At 39.8% G+C, this 16,870-nt stretch overlaps 1 protein-coding gene across 1 annotated transcript in view; it reads right to left on the bottom strand.

The window, feature by feature from the left end:
- The window catches only part of ChT (choline transporter), a 123,670-nt gene that overhangs the window by 41,573 nt on the left and 65,227 nt on the right, over positions 1–16,870 (bottom strand). The window contains exon 2 of the mRNA XM_065225345.1: positions 6,040–6,824. Coding sequence (XP_065081417.1) covers positions 6,040–6,205 — 166 coding nt within the window. The 5' untranslated portion in view covers positions 6,206–6,824. The remainder of the gene's footprint in view (positions 1–6,039; positions 6,825–16,870) is intronic.

The following is a 16,870-nucleotide window of genomic DNA, read 5'->3' as shown; positions in this document are numbered from 1 at the left end:
TCAAATAAGTTTTAGATCTTTAAAAGGCCCTAATTTTTGTTGCACAAAGCTTGTCAATATATTTCGCCAATCAAGAGTTATTAACATTTTTCTACTAAAAATATGCCTTTTTCAAATGTTAAAGAGATATTGGGGCAAACAAAAAAAAAGTTTTTTTTTCGGCATTCGAAAGGGCGTATATTATTCTCAATAATTTGAAAAAATTGGAGGTAAGTTATTTTTAAACTCGTATAAAATCAATTTGAATTTATACATATTTTTACTATATTTGGGCATATATTTTTTATAGAGACACCCTAGCTCAATTCAAGAAAATAGCTCTAAATGGGTCAATTTAAGAGATATAAAAAAGGTTTTTGTACAAAGTTGCTTGAAATTACCTCAGCTATAAGTTTGCCCAAGAATGTATACCTTAATTTATTCAAACAAAAAAGTTAGATTTTTGATTTTAATGATAATAAGAACCATCATAGAATTAATTATCATAAAAATGAGGGCCTAACTATAAGGAACAACTTTGTAGAAGAGACATTTAGTCTAAAGTTTCAATTTCAGGCTCAAAACATATCATTCCACCTAAATCTGCATTCTTAACCACTGTGCAATGTACTAAATAAAGCGAAGAAACATTTTTTTTTATCTAATATATCTAAAATATTGTCAGTAATGAATGCAATACTTGTAGTTCACTGGCTGTGGGAACAATAATGTTTATTTACTTTGGTACCCCGCTTGACAGTTCGATTGGTGCTTCTGGCTTCACTCTTCGCGGGACTCTTATTATAACATTAACACTGATCCAGTGTTGGCAAAATCAGAAATCAATTGATATTTTTCCGCTCTCATGCGCTCGCAATATCACGCGTGATATTGGAACAAAATATCATGCTTGATATTGATTTTACAAGCTCCTTTGATATTGCGAGACTATTCACAACGTGCAAACATCAAGCTGAGAGCTGACTCGACACAAAAATGATTCTATTGCACATCGTTTTCATAGAAAGATAAAGCATAGTTTGCTATCTCTTTTTAATCTTCACCGATGGCAGACGCGAAGGGACTGCTGCAAGCCGTTATGGAAGTTTCGGTTGCATTTGGGTGTAAAACAAATATCATTAAACGCAATCTCACCACAGTTTGGTGAGATTTGCAATTGGTGAGTTATGTTAGCTTGATATTCCGAGCTGCTAGAGTTTTTGATCTAATTTCCGTCCTACTAAGGACATCCCGCACTTTACCACGCTTTTTGGAAAGCGTTTGAACAAAACATGGAATGTTTTCATCAAAGATAACTTCTAAATTTATCCACCTTTCCATACGTACCGTTGGATTTGATAAAGAGTCAAACAATGTTGAGATATTATTAAAAATCTAACACTGCTTCTTGCTTCTAAATTCGTCCTACGCGTTTCAATTCCGTCCAAACGCATTGAAACGCCATTAGATTTCCTTCGTCCTACGGATAAACGGAGAAAAAGGGGATGCGCTAGGAGCATCTAGGAGGTTTTGAGATCAATGAGCGTAAATATGCATACAATGCGCTCTAATAGGATTTATGTCGTAGCTAATGAACTAACGCATCGGAACAAACGTATTATTGTTTTGTGCATGGTGAAATCATTGATATTATTGATGATTTCTGCTCGATAGAACGGAAATGGGCGATTACGACGAAGTAGCGCTCTTCCCTATATCACAGCTTGCAAAATCAAAGGCAGTAGTTTGCTTGTTGATTTTTGTCTACGAAAATCAAGCGTGATCTTGGGCTTTGGTGAGATTTTATTTTTTGATATTTTCCCAACACTGCACTGATCTATATTATAATAAAATCAAATTAAATTAGGTTTATTAAAATCAAGGTGTCGTCTGAGTTGAAACGTCAAACGATCTGGTCGACAGTATGAAACAGATCGTTCGGGCGATCGTCGCCACTATCTATACCTAATAACGCATTTTAAAAACCGATTTTAGGTATATATAGATATGTGTTGAAGATATTATACCTGATTTGAACAAAGAGAGTTGCTAAAGTTCGTTGAAGTATCAGTCAGTAACTGTTGGTTATAGGAATTCATCATCAAATTCATCAAATAGTGTGTTGAAAACCGGACGCAAGTGTATTCACCTTGTTTATTCTGCAGGAAGCCAAATTTACGTAAGTTCTTAATTACTCAAAAATGTCATCATGTTTAATGGTCAAATAAAAATTTGCTGTTTTCATGAAGCGCAAACATTCAATGCCTATGAATCTTTAGTAAACACATATTGTTTTGGTCGAAGTTTCCAAAACAAGGTAAACGGCTGTTCCCTATCACATGAATCTAAAAACTGTTTACATAGCTAGCAACAGGCGTTTTTGATAATCAGAAAATTCATATATAAAAACATTTTTCATTTTTTTTCATAATGAGATTGAAAAACTTTTTTTACATGTAAATATTCTCAAGATTCTAAAATGCTTATTTTCTGGGATTTTTAATTATAGAAAAATAAAAACGAGGTGGAACAAAATTTTTATTTTCGTTCGGTAAACTTCCCCGAGGACTGATCTAAGGGAGGCTCCACATACTTTTATCAGTGACTCTTACAAAAGTTAAATTTTGTTTGGACTGCGTTGAAATATTGTGGGAATCGTTTCGAGACGATTTCCCCAGGCGGGTACAAGAGCTGTTGTGTTTACAGCTGAAAGATTTTGTCTGAAGATTGTGCTGTTGGCAGTGAAGTTTGACCAAGTCTGTAGCTGTGGTACGGGACGAAATACGAAACGGCAAGTTGGAATCGCGAGTGGGTTGTTTTGTTCGAGTAGGAATGTTTATTTTTGTGTTTCCCTCCTGTGTGGGCGCGAAAGTAAACTTTTGTTGATTGATGAGTCTGGACTCTGAAAACTGGAAGTGCGATTGTGTGGACTTGAGTGACACTTTTATCGAGAAAAGTTATTGAATTGGAAAGAACGCTTTATGATAAAAGTGTCAAACTGCATACTGTGATGATAGCCAGCAGCTGCTGGTGCAAAGGAGATGTGGGACAAGCTCAAAAGCAAGCACCACACGGGCAACAATATTGTCAATACTCAAAAGTATTGACAATCATACTGATGCACCACCTTTTGTGGTTGTGATTTGACTCCGAATATTCCATCGGATACAACAATGTTAAAGAGGAGCGACCCTGTATTGATGACCCCCGAGAATATTGTTGAAAATATTGACATAAGCATATTGAAAATATTGACGAAACTTCGTTTTTTTTTCCTTTGGTTTGTTTTTTTCCGTCGATCTTGTTTTCCGTGCTGAGCACCAGTGCTACCGACGTGCCAGGAAGGCAGCTCCCACACCTGGACCCTACCTATCGACCCATCAACTCATGAACCGGGGACCAACGGCTTTACTTCCCATCCGAAGGAAGGCGTGATCAGAGATGTTATGCCTCAGAACATCCCGGCGGCGCCGACTGGGATTGAATCCAGACCTGCTGGGGTGAGAGGTAATCACGCTTACCACTACACCACCGGCGCCGTTTGACGAAACTTCTATCGTGTGGAGTGTTCTTAAGGCTATAATGAACGAGGATCGTTGTCAAACAAGATCCACATTTTGCGACGATTGTGTTCGATGCGTCATTCCCACTTGACAAAAACCTAACCCATGTCACTGATGAAGACTGCACATTGTAGTCGAAATACGTATCTTTCATGGATACCAAAATTATTTAGGTGGAATTAAATGGAAGATAATCCCTTTTTTACTGTTTTATGAATTAAACATTTTTGCTGTAAATTTGTTAATTTGTGTGCAGACATTTGGTTTCAAGTGTTCATAAAGTTATCATTTAGTGATACATCGTGTTGACCTTGAATCTAACCTCTAAAATATACTGCGCAGCTTTAATTCAACTGTTCGGTGTCGGTTTTTATTGCCTCCCGGGAACCCGGTTCTCCGAGTTCGGATGCTACACTTTCGGCAAGCGAGATCGGACCGGTTGGTGAATTAGGCCGGGAATGTGTAGATAATGTGTCCGTCGCGAGTTTTTGTGCTGATTCGGTGGCCGACGTTACCGTGAATCTGCAAATTTTTCGTGTCGGAGATTTCGAGCAATATGAAAGATGCCTCGCTGGATACGCCCAAGACTGGACGGGTAGTAGCTGGTGGCCGCGAAAGGTACCTGGGGAAAGCACTAGAAGCGAACTTCCTCCCAGATGACCATGGCAATGCAAGACGATTTGTGTACGTTGAAGGAAGTATTACGACAAAGGTGCATCACGAAATGAGATGCAAAGCTTAGAGAAAATCAACCCAGGGATTGGAGGATCAAATAAACATGGTGAGACTAGTCCAAATACATTGTAAAATTTAAAAAATAAAACTTAAACTAAATACGTGCCAGGTTTGAAAAGAATATTTTCGATCCTGGTAGCGTGTATGTAATGCCAATATTCATTTGATAACGAAGATACATACATCAGGGTGGCCAGAGAATTTTTCATTTTCAAATTCCCGGTTCAAATCTTTAAAAAACTCCCGGTTGTTAATATTCAACAAAAAAAAGGAAATTGTACGCATTTTTAAGAACGTGCTGAAAGGGATTTACTGAAAAGATAAAAAAAAAGTGATTTAAGAAGATTCCCAAGATTCTGGAGCTTTAAAATTTGTGTAGAGTCTGAAACTAGAACTTTTTTCAAAAATTGTGATTGAAAACAATCTTCGTGATGTACGATTTGGAGTAAAAATAATTTAAATGTGAGATTTTGAAAAAATTTCAAGATCACAGATTTGAAAAAAAAAATATCATTCTTATGAGTCGTGGAGTCATAATTGTCATGCTTTGAGAATTTGAAGCATTTTAAATGCTATAAAATATTACATAACAATCTATAGAATCTAGCGGGAAAACCCTGGAATTGTTAGTAAAATTTAAAAGAATTCTAAGTGTTGATTTCAAACAAATATTGAAAAGGATTCCCACACAGTTTTCGAAGGAGAAAATCTGAGCAGATTTCCAGAATAATTCTGACATGATATCCTTAGAAATTGTTAGATGAATTTCAGTGGAGAAGAATGCAAGTTCGAAATTAAATTGTTAAGTAATTTTAGAAGATTTAAAAAGGAGTTGTGAAAAACAAAACTTTGCGGAAAATCCCTACGTGATTCTGAAGAGATTTGTTTGACAGATGAATTTTAAGAAGAATTCCAAGAGAATTATGATCATAATTCAACAAGAAACAGAGTTCTAAGAGTATTCTGGCAATAATTTCAACCATAGTGCGAAAGAGAACTCCAACAAAATTGATTGCAAAAAATTTGCTGATAATTAGAAAGAAATTCTTTAAAATGCTCCAAAGGGTTTCAAAATAAATTTTCGAAAGATTTCTGCTGTTTTAAATAGAGTTAAAAGAAATTTCAAAGAAATAAAAGTCTCCGGATAGGCTCAAGGGAATTCTAAGAAGGATTCCAATTAAATTCTTAGAAGGGGTTGCAAGGAAATTCCAAAAGGAATTCAACGGTAATTAATACGCGGAGTGCTTTTTGGTTTAGGTATGGTTGGTATTGATATCATGAGAACTTTGAACAACGAAAAACGACTCTCCAGACATTCTGAAATGAGTTGCTGGATCTGCAATAGAGCCATCACTTTCTAACTCCCGGACTAAAGCTGTCTACAATGACCATAAATGTGACATTGTAGAGAGAGTTCTTCCATAATAACACTGCTGGCCAGTGGGAGTTAGAAGCAATACACACAAAGTTTGTTGGAGTCGTACAAACCGCTAGTGATTGCTCTCGAAGTCGGCCCAGAAGAGGAAGCAGGAGTTCGTGAAGGGTAAGATTTTGGATGAGTGGCGGAGAAGTTGCGAGGGCCGCCAGCAAGAAACGTTCGAAGAGATGGTGCTTAAAGCTGCAGTACGAATCACGTTACGCGATCACCTGTTTGCACGGCAGAAACCAATTCATAATTATTTTCCACCCACGAGGTTACCCATGTGATGCGAAAGTTTGCTTTTATAGGCCCCCAATAAAACATGAAGAAAGCGCCACCTACCTGTCATCGTGAAAATACCAACAAACAGTCCGATCGATCGCCCGGCCAGCATCACTTCCTCCTCGGAATCGTTTCCGGCTTCCTTCTTCCGACCTGCCCATATTCCGACGGCCAATATCAAGACATAGAACAAAACAATACTGATTACACCGGCAATGTTAATCATTTTGAGGCTTTTCGCTTTTGCTCTCCTCGAGAGTGCTCCCGCTAATTAGTGTCGAAATCAGCAGAAGTTTCCTTTCTGCGGTTTTTTCTTGCTGCTGCGTGCTATTCTCGGGTATAAAAGACGACAGCCCGATTAAATTGTAATCTATCAATCTAATCACGCCACACCGGGTTCGTGGATTGGTCACGTCGAGAAGATTTGTCTTGTTGTCCCACTGATTTAGGGGAAGTCAACCGGTGCTCCGGATCCGAAAGTACGCAATGGTTTTTGCTTCGGGTGACTTAATAATACTTAAAGCTTTATTTTTTTTTTCTTTTCGGGGGAGAGGGATGTGATGTAATAACGGTCGTGTCTGGTGACCGAGTGCGTAAGAGTCTTTCTGACCGAGGGTGAGCTTTTTTATGATCTTTCCACACTCCGTTGCCGCCACGAAATGTGTCTCTCGTTGGTTTATGATCTTTTTTTTCAGTACTTGAATAACAGCCAGAGGGGGCGTGAGAATCGTTGGCTTTTATTGTTCCGATTATTGTTCCAGGGCTTTTCGTTTTCGGGAGGTTTTTCTCTCCGTTGATGAGATGAAATATGTGCGATGCGAGTGAGGCCGAAGAATGGAGTGATGCTGAAACGACAGAGAGAAACGAAAACGAAGTAAATTAGAAAATATTGTTTTGCGATCACCAGACACTCAGATGTGCGAGATTGGGCCATTTGTTATTATAGGCCAATTAGTGTTACTTTGCTAGAGACGAAACATGCAATTCTAAACCAGAACAAATTGTTGACTTTTGTTGAGGAACTATAAATATGGTTTGTATTGAACCCGGCAAAGATGGGTCATCTGTAAGGTCAAACCAAACTCCTATACACAGAAAAAATCTGAATTTTTACCATCGCGTGAAATGTCCCCTTGTTTAACACTGAGCTATAGTTGGCATAAACAATTGGCTGATTTATGCGAAATCAAAAATATGCTCCATGCATGTAACAAATGAGATTTTGATTGCCTTTCTTTTTGACACACACCGGTAAATTACACAGACTCCTCCCATCATGAGTAGTTTACTATCAAGTAGCGGCACTGGCTCCTCTCCTTTTGTACTCTCTGTACTCTCTTTAAGTCTATACTCTCTGTACTCTGTATTATTTAACGGTTCGGACGATTTCGAAGATGTCGCGCAGCAGGAGAATGCATACGATGAGGGTTTCTCAGTTTATGAAAGTGAAACGGAATAAATTTAACCCGCCGATAAGACTACAAATAGAACATAATTTATTTCCCTAAAAAATTATTTGATTTTTGCATCATCATGTATTTAGTGACAAATTGAAAGGGTGAATCATGGGTTACTCTATATAAATATTATTCTAACTCTTTTCTGAAATGAACTTGGTGGCCCTGAAAAAGGGCCGTTTTGTTACGTTGGTGATAAGTTTTAACCTCCAAAATCGTACAGAGTGCGTCCCTGTCGCTACAGAGTGTAGACGATATCCATGGCCGTGACGGTTTTGCGCAAATCCAAGGAAAAAAACGGAGAGCATTTTGTGTGGTCGTTGGGGGCGTGTGGTTCTGAATTGGCAGGAAAATGTTCCGCAATTGCATCCTCCGTATTCGTACATGCCCGAAGATCGGAGTCGAATGTTACTTCGACTTGTTTCATCTAGGAACCATTCTCTGATGACTGTGTTGGGGAAGCAGCATATGCATGTTCGTAATTGGTGGATTTGTTAGGTACTTTGAAACTTTTGGACAATGCTTGAAATTTACCACTTTTTCAATAGTTTAAATTTAAAAATCAACAGTCAGTTTATCCATTGGTGATAATTTTTTTGAAATTGGTCCAGGGACAGCTAAGTTATTAACGTTTAAAATCTTTCATAATTTCATTTGTCGGTTTTCATAAAGTGTACCCCCATCTTCCCGAAAGACGTAGTCCTACGCAAAAAAAAAATTACGAACTTGCGGTTGCTAAGTTGAGCAAGGGTGTTGTAATGTGTGTGTGTGTACAATCTAACCCCCACTGTCCGGCAGTGTTATTATGGAAGAAAACTGCTTTTTATTACCCTTCAATTAAAGCAGGTTTAGTCCGGGAGTTAGAAGGTGTTAGCTCTATTGCAGCTCCAGTGACCCATTTCAGAATGCCTGGTAATTCACGACCACTCCGAGGTCACTTTTACTTACAATAAGCCCCGCATGTTCACTCTACCTTTATCAAATGGATAATGGTATCATAAACACACTTCCAGATTCAAAAAATATTATTTCCAAATCTGGCACGTATATAGTTTTGAAATTTGTTTAACTGTAATAAAACGATTTTAATGGACATTTCTTACCAATTTTGTTTCGAATACCTCTTGATTCATCTGCTGGCAGCACTTACTGGACCTTACCGGCGACCAACTCGTCTGCCCGCAAAAGCAACAACGCCTAAATCTCAAAGCTCTCCGGACGTCCCCTCGAAATTGCAATCGAGATATGTATAAGAACAATCTTCAACTGGAACGAACTCACCAAATCAAACGGCAAAAAAAGGGAACTCGTTGAGCAATTTTGTGATGTGGAATTTTCACTGAACATAAACCGCGAATTTACGAACTTCACCACTCCCAACTGCGAAACACGTTCAGAAGCACTTTTGGTACACTTTCGATCAATTTCTTTCGAACACACAAAAAAAAGTTTCAAGCAGCGAGCCAACATCAACACCGATTGTGCCGAACTCTTTCACGCACCTTGCAGCGCGTAATGCAGCCGAAAACTATGAACGTGAACGCACCACAAAACAGAGAACAAACAACCGTATCCAAAGGCGTTCCAATTTAGCAGAAACTAACATTTTTAGACTAAAATCCACTTCACGAAAACTAAACTGGGGATTCCCTAATAAACAAATACCATAAACGAATTGTATCCCGGATGGGTAAACTGGTTTGGATGATACCCCGAACACGTCGTTAAGCTCTCTGTTATGGTTATTTTTATTAGGGTTGTTCTTCATTAAAAGCACTTCAGAACGGGGAATCACGAGAAAAAATCTTCGCTTTTCGAAGTGAACTACTTAGTCATAGTGGACTCATATTCGAAAATCAAGTTGAGCAAGGGTGTTGTAATGGTCAATAAATATTCAACTTCCACTGGGTTTTGACACATCCCTGAGTTGAATTGGGACCAGAGGGTTGGTAAAGATCAATTTCAATCTTTGAGAAGGCGCTAGACGTTGTTGGTTGTGACAAATTTTAACCTCCTTGTCGCCTAGTAGGTTATTGAGTCTCTGAGCAGATGCCATACCTAATTGGGTCTGACAAAATTTAACCTCCAAGTTGATTGGTGCTTTATGGATGCTGAATCTAGTTGGGTCCAACTAAAATCAAACCTTTGTCGTGTTGGAACGCAGTTGAGAAAATGCAAGAATGCTAAAGGTTTATAAAAAGAGGATGATTTTGTTAATACTTGTAGTTCTACACGCAAACCAAAAATCTATTACATTGAATATTAGTTACATTTCCTATCATCCTCTGCAGCCAATCCCGCAGCGAATGATATAAGTCGACATCGCAGACGATGTAGGTAATCGTTTTTTGCCTTTTTTATTCCGTGTTCTGTCTATGCTTTCGACTAGACCATCAAGCTTTTTATGTAGGGGTAAGAGGGGCATAGTCAACAGGTGGGGCACTGACACCACCAACGAGCTGGGAACTGGCTTTGTGAGCTGGGTAAGATGCGTCAATCGCGATCAACACGAGAATGTGCAAGTTGAGGATTAAGGGCCGTTTCTTCAACTACAGCATCATCAACGTGCACTGCCCACACGAAAGGAGACCCGAAAACGAGAAAGAAGCGTTCTATGCGCAGTTGGAGCAGGTGTACGATGGCTGTTCGCAACGGGACGTCAAAATCGTCATCGGCGATATGAACGCTCAGGTAGGACGGGACAACAGCCTGCATGCCGTATCGAACGACAACGGCCAACGATGCGTGAACTTTGCAGCCTCTCGAGGAATGGTAGTACGAAGTACCTTTTTTCTCCGCAAGGATATCCACAAAGCCACCTGGAGATCACCTGACCAACACACAGAAAACCAAATAGACCACGTTCTAATCGACGGGAAATTCTTCTCCGACATTATCAACGTCCGCACTAGACTGATGCAAAATTTGACTTTTTCGCTCCACAGTGCTTAAATGGTTTCAAATCGGGTCCTGATTAGCCTCTCAAAGTTACAACTCATTTGGTTAGAAACAGACTTCGCACAAGCCATTTGAAGTTTACATGTAAATTACTAGTCTAGTCTAGTCTAGTCTAGTCTACACATACACAGCCAGTACTTGAAAGAATCCTGGAAAATGATAGAAATACATTTATCATTTTTCTTGTCATTATTAATGCCTGCTGCACATCAAGGATGTGAAACAAACAATAAAGCGGCCAGGCCTACTGTGTAGCGTTTAGTTAATTTTTGTGGAAGTGAATGTTTACCATGTCTACTTAATAAGTATAGACAGTGGTTAACATTTAATCCACAGGTAATTAAAGAGCGGGGACATACCGTACCAACCGCTCCGCATGCAGGATTTGAAAATAGACTATATAAATCGTTGGGAGTGACAGAGCTAAGAAAGTTAATGTACACTCCTTGGTTGTCCGATCTCCTGGGATGGAACACAGGTATTTACCCCTTGTGTTCGAGCGTACAGTTCTCCCTCCGTACAAGCGTGGACGGCACCGCCCACCCACTGCCATCCCTCAATCGATCCAGCCGACCTCAGTCGAAGGACAACAGAGAGCGGTGTGCGGACGCAACCCATACGGAGGGAATGCTGTATTCGCCTAGGTTATAGCGCCCTTGCTCGCTATTCGTTATTCGCTGTCTACAATGAGAAGAAACAATGCATGAACTTACAACACGCCCCGCATACACGTAGTACCGATATAAAATGTATATTGGTACTGCGTGTACACTTCCATCATCAAAGCAATTCCTGCTCTGTAGATGGCACGTATTTAGTAGGATGTCTCCTAAAAAAAATAGGATGTCTAAAATCCATAGGATGAAAGTTAAGTCTCATCCGAATCAAATGATTCCAAATGCTACGGATTCATAGAAATTAAGTTTAAATAGATAAAAGTAAAAAAAAAGGAACAATCTCACCAAATCAGTCCAAGTGAATCCTTTGCAAGCAGCTCTGACCCGCCTTACGGGGATCAATCCTCAGGTTTTTTTTTTTTTTTTTTTTTTTTTTTTTTTTTTTTTTTAACTCTTTATTTGTTCCAAATTCAAAATAAATTACATTTCATTTTAACCTAGGTGCTCCAGTTACTGCAATAACGTACCAGCCTTAATTGTTATGATATATATCTAAGTGTTTTTACATTGTTCATGTCTTGGCAATTCAGTATTTTAAACAGGTTTTTTAACCTGCATGTCAGTATAACAATTGATATCTTAAAACTAAAAACTAAAACTAATCTTATCTAAGTACAATCCTCAGGTTTAATATAGTCAATTGCTCCTTGACGCAAACACGAAGCGACCGCTCATAAAATCATACAACGCCTCATAAATAAACTGAACTTAAAAACTATCACTCGCGATGCCACAAATTTCTGGAGCGGGAGCATAAGCGAAATCTAATTTCAACTTCACAAAAGTCGAGAAAAAACGGAGCAAAAATTGATGGCTGAAAATTTTCCATCTTGAAGTTTACATGTAAATTACTATGGGAAATCTCAATTTTTTGTTCATTGCCTTCGAGTCTTCTTCCATATTGAGCTGCGAAACAGTTCGATAGCCATTCTTATAGAAAATTTTCTCAGCTACAACTTTGCTAAAGATCGTTTCTATGTAAAACGAGACAGGAAAAAGTTATTAATTATTTAAGAGATTGGTAAACTTATGACATGATCAAGCAGCTGCTCTGTAGGCAACACTGTATTTTGCAGTGTGACATAGTAGCCATGATTTTTGTGTCCTATTCAACGCCCCAGAAACACCAATGTTGCCTGCTGAGCAGTTGATTGAGCATGATCATAAGACATCAGCGCATTGAACCATTGATAACTTTCGATCCTTGCATTTAATTAAAAAATGGTCTTGAGCAAAGTTGTAGCTGAAAAAATTTCCTACAAGTACAGTTGAAAACTTTTGAAGCAGACCGATATGGTGAATTATTAGATAGACATGAACAAAAATCTTGGTTTTACCATAGTAATTCCCATGCAAACTTCAAATGGTTTGTGCCATCTCAGTTTCTCACCGAATGGGTTCAAATTTTGAGAGGTTAGTCAGGATCCGAAAAGGAATCGTTTAAGTATTGTGAAGCGAAAATTTCAAATTTTGCATCACTCTAGTCCGCACGTTCCACAATGTGAACAAAGATTTGGACCACTACCTAGTTGCAGTTTGCATGCGCTCAAAACTCTCGAAGGTGCATAACACTCGTCGAAGTCGAACGCCGCGAACCAACATTGAGCAATTACGGGACGCCCAGGACTACGCGCAGCAGCTAGAAGTTGCACTACCCACGGAAGAGCATTTTGGCACAGCTTCTCTTAAACATGGCTGGAGGGACATCCGTTCCGCCATAGGTAGTACCGCTGCAGTGGCACTAGGTACTGCGATCCCTGACCGAAGAAATGGCTGTTAGTAGCAGTGATGGCATAATCCTCACTCAAATGATTTTGTTTCGCTCTCAAGGGCTCCCAATCAGTGCTGCAAAATTTCGACACTAAAAACTGATAATAACAAAACAACCCTGGTCACTCATTTCAGCAGAGAGTCACCATCAGTAGCAATCAATATCAATTGTCAGTGATATTACTATCAGTGACGACGATGTGCAGTTTTTTCATTTGCTGAATTACTATCGAAATCAAATTAATTTAGCAAAACAGTTACATAGAACCATCAAAGTGAATACGAATCATCATCATTATCAGCCTGGAGAACAATAATGTGACACAGAATGCGCAAATTCACAGTTTTTTCACCAAGGGAATCTTTGTCACTGACAAAGAAAAGACTGAGATTTTGACAAAGGAAATTTTGATTTTCAGTTCTATCAGTGTTGCTGCTGAAATGAATTTTGTCTATATCCACTAAAGTTTTCTCAATGAAAATGACAAATCGCAGCACTGCTCCCAATATCAGGCATGATATTGGAATAAAATATCAAGCATGATATTGTTTTTACAAGCTCCTTTGATATTGCGAGACTATTCAGAGCATGTAAAATTGCAGCCACGAGTTGACTTACCACAAAATGATTCCTTTGCACATCGTTTTCTTAGAAAGAGAAAGCATAGTTTGCTATCTTTCTTTACGCTTCACAGATGGCAGACACGAAGTTACTGCTGCCAGCAGTGATGGAAGTTTCGTTTCGTGTTCGGATGTACAGCAAAAATGTTGAAGCTCAAACTCAACACAGTTTGGTTAGAATTGTAGCCGGGGAGTTTTGTTAGCATGATATCATAGCAACCGTATCACAGCTTGTCATCTGCTGTTGTTTGCGTGTTGAGTTTTTGGTCTACGATACTCAAATGAGATTATGCACATTGGTGAGATTAGATCTTTTGATATTTTCACAACACTGGTTAGTAGATGAGAAGAATACAACACGGGCGAGAATGCTGCAACACCGCACGAGATTGAATGTGGAGCGATACAGACAAGCGCGGAACAGACAAATCTCGGTTTTCCGAAGAAAGAAGCGTCAGCAGGAAGACCGAGATCGCGAGGCGATGGAAAACCTGTACCGCGTAAACGACACCCGGAAGTTCTACGAGAAGCTAAATAGTTCACGCAAAGGCTACGTGCTACAAGTCGATATGTACAAGGACTTGGACGGTAACCTTCTCACGAACAAGTGTGAGGTGATTGAGAGGTGGAAGCAGTACTATGACGAGCACCTCAACGGTGAAGCAGCAGAAAACGAAGGTGGCACGGCAATAGACCTTGGAGCATGCGCAGAAGACGACAGGCTACCGGCCCCTGATCTTCAAGAAGTTGAGGAGGAGATCGGTCGGAACAACAAAGCAACTGGTGTAGATCAACTACCAAGTTAGCTATTAAAATACGCTGGTGAAGCAAAGCCTAGAGCACTGCACTGGGTAATTGCCAAGATTTGGGAGGAGGAGATATTACTGGAGGAGTGGATGGAAGGTGTCGTATGCCCAATCTACAAAAAGGGTGACAAGTTGGATTGCATTAGTGGCACGATCTTCAGCTTCTTGGCTTCGCCGATGACATCGGCATCATGGCACGGAACTTTGAGACGATGGCGGAAACGTACATCAGACTGAAGGCTGAAGCTAGGTGGTTTGGATTTGTCATCAAAGACAAAACGCATGAAAGGAATAGGTTCTAGGGAAGACAATGTTAGCCTCCCACCCCGAGTTCAGATTGACGGTGACGAAATCGAGGTGGTCAATGAGTTCGTTTATTTAGGCTCACTGGTGACCGCCAAAAATGATACCAGCAGATAAAATCAAGGACGCATTATGGCAAGGAATCGTGTCTACTTTGGACTCCGGAGGACACTCCGGTCGAATAAAATTCACCGCCGCACGAAGTTGACTATCACAAGACGCTGATTATACCGGTGGTCCTCTACCACCACGAAACCTGGACTATGCTCGTGCAGGACCAACGCGCCCTTGGTGTTTTCGAACGCAAGGTGTTGCGTACCATCTACGGTGGGGTGCAGATGGAGCAGGCGAATGAACCACGAATTGCATCAGCTGCTGGGAGAACAATCTTTCCGTCATCGTCCACATTGAACAAATTGGGCGACTACGGTGTGCTGGGCACGTCGTAAGAATGCTGCACGACGACCGAGTGAAAATGGTTCTCGAAAGCGACCCAACAGAAACAATAATAAGAGGTGCACAGCGGGCAAGATGGATCGACCAAGTAGAATGCGGTCTGCGGAATATTTGAATAAATTAAAAGAACATTATTAAATGATACTACTATCAATTCAAGTAAAGATTGTATCTACTTATTACGGAAATAAGTGTATAAAATCCTCCAATGAATGTAACCGAACAAATCACGTAGCTTCTATGTGATAATCCTGTAACAGTTAAGCTTCATGAAATGAGTGCCCCTACATGAGAATCACGTAGATCTTATATGAAAAGTACGATGGAAAAAATCTACGTACACTTTCACGTAGCATTTACGTGAAAATTATTCTGAGTGTAGTACTGTCGCATTAATGGCTCTTCACTAATTTTCAACTTCTATTCAATCTTCACACTGCCGTACTCTAGCGGAACTATCAAACTACCCTCTTCGGAACCTTCTCTAGCTAATAAATTATCACACTAATAGCGAATTCGTTTATTGTTCAGTTCCAACCTGGATCGGGTATCAAGATTGGGTCTGCTTGTTTTCTGACAAACGTCAGTTTGCTCGTTTGTTTTTCAAACCTAGCTCAGGTTGAGGTTCACACTGACAAAAAGTTCGGTTTCGCACTGGGTTGGAACTGGTGTTAACCCCAACAATAAACGAATTCGCTATAAAGCTTCATGTTGATATTAGATAGCATTTCCAACCAACTCTGAAATAAATTGAATTGCCAGCATTTTACCGAACAGTTCGGATGAAGATACAAATTGATTCGGACGGAGCGCTTGTTTTGTTTTTGAGAATAATGGGTGGAAACATTCATTGGGGCCTCCCTTAGCTCAGTGGTGGCTGGGTTCGATTCCCGGTCCGGGCTAGGAATGTTTTGGGTTGGACTTCCCTGGGTATAAAAATATGATTGTACTTGCCACAAAATTATACTAATGTAATGTTTAATGTACTTGCCACACAATTATACTAATGCAAAAATGGAACAGGCATCGAAAGCTCTCAATTAATAACTGCGGAAATGCATCTAGAATACTAAGTTGAGAGTGCAATGAGTTTCAAATGCAAAGAAGAAGAAAAAAGAAGAAGAAGAAGAAGAAGAAGAAGAAGAAGGAGTAGAAGAAGGGTACAAACATTCACATCACGCGTACTTATTGACTTCGTACCAAACGCATTATTGACTTGCTAACGCCGAAATCATGGATTTATTTTATGTTTTCTGCTCGATAGACCCAAAATGAATGATTAGGCCGAAGTAGTTGTCTACCCTAATATCTAAGTGTGCAGCAGATGTCACAACGCCGCCACAACAGTGGGCACCTGGCTCAAGCAACTTAATCCTCCAACCGTTGGTTCTGCCTTATGTAAGACGAAACTGAAATAAATCATCATTCACTATCGACCTAACTCGGAGTTCACCACACACGGCAGACACTAATCCATCCAATAATACCGCTGTAATTCCACGGTGATAGATACCGGAATCAATAACAGAACAGAAAAAAAACACGTTCGCACGTCGTGGCCGGCGATAGCGGAGAAGACCAGCAGCCAAAAAGTCAGCTTTTATGTTACAAGAAAGCTCTATCATACACCCGGCTTGGAGGTTGTTTACAATAAACTTACGCTTCCTTTCCTTTTCGGCTTGTTGTTGGTTGGAGTGGTATAAAAAGGATAATAGCGAAAGAAAAATAGCACGGATCAAAGAATATGTACACTGTGGTGAAGCGAGAAGAACGCTGATGACGGGATTGATGAGTCTGCTGTGGTACGTGACATGGTCTTGATGATGGGGTCTTGGTTTGCTGA

The sequence above is a fragment of the Ochlerotatus camptorhynchus genome, unplaced genomic scaffold (genome assembly GCF_037179485.1).
Source record: "Ochlerotatus camptorhynchus isolate MF236.1 unplaced genomic scaffold, CSIRO-AGI_Acam_v1.1 ptg000228l, whole genome shotgun sequence".
Taxonomy (NCBI): Eukaryota; Metazoa; Arthropoda; class Insecta; order Diptera; family Culicidae; genus Ochlerotatus; species Ochlerotatus camptorhynchus.
This window is presented reverse-complemented; position numbering and strand designations above follow the sequence as displayed.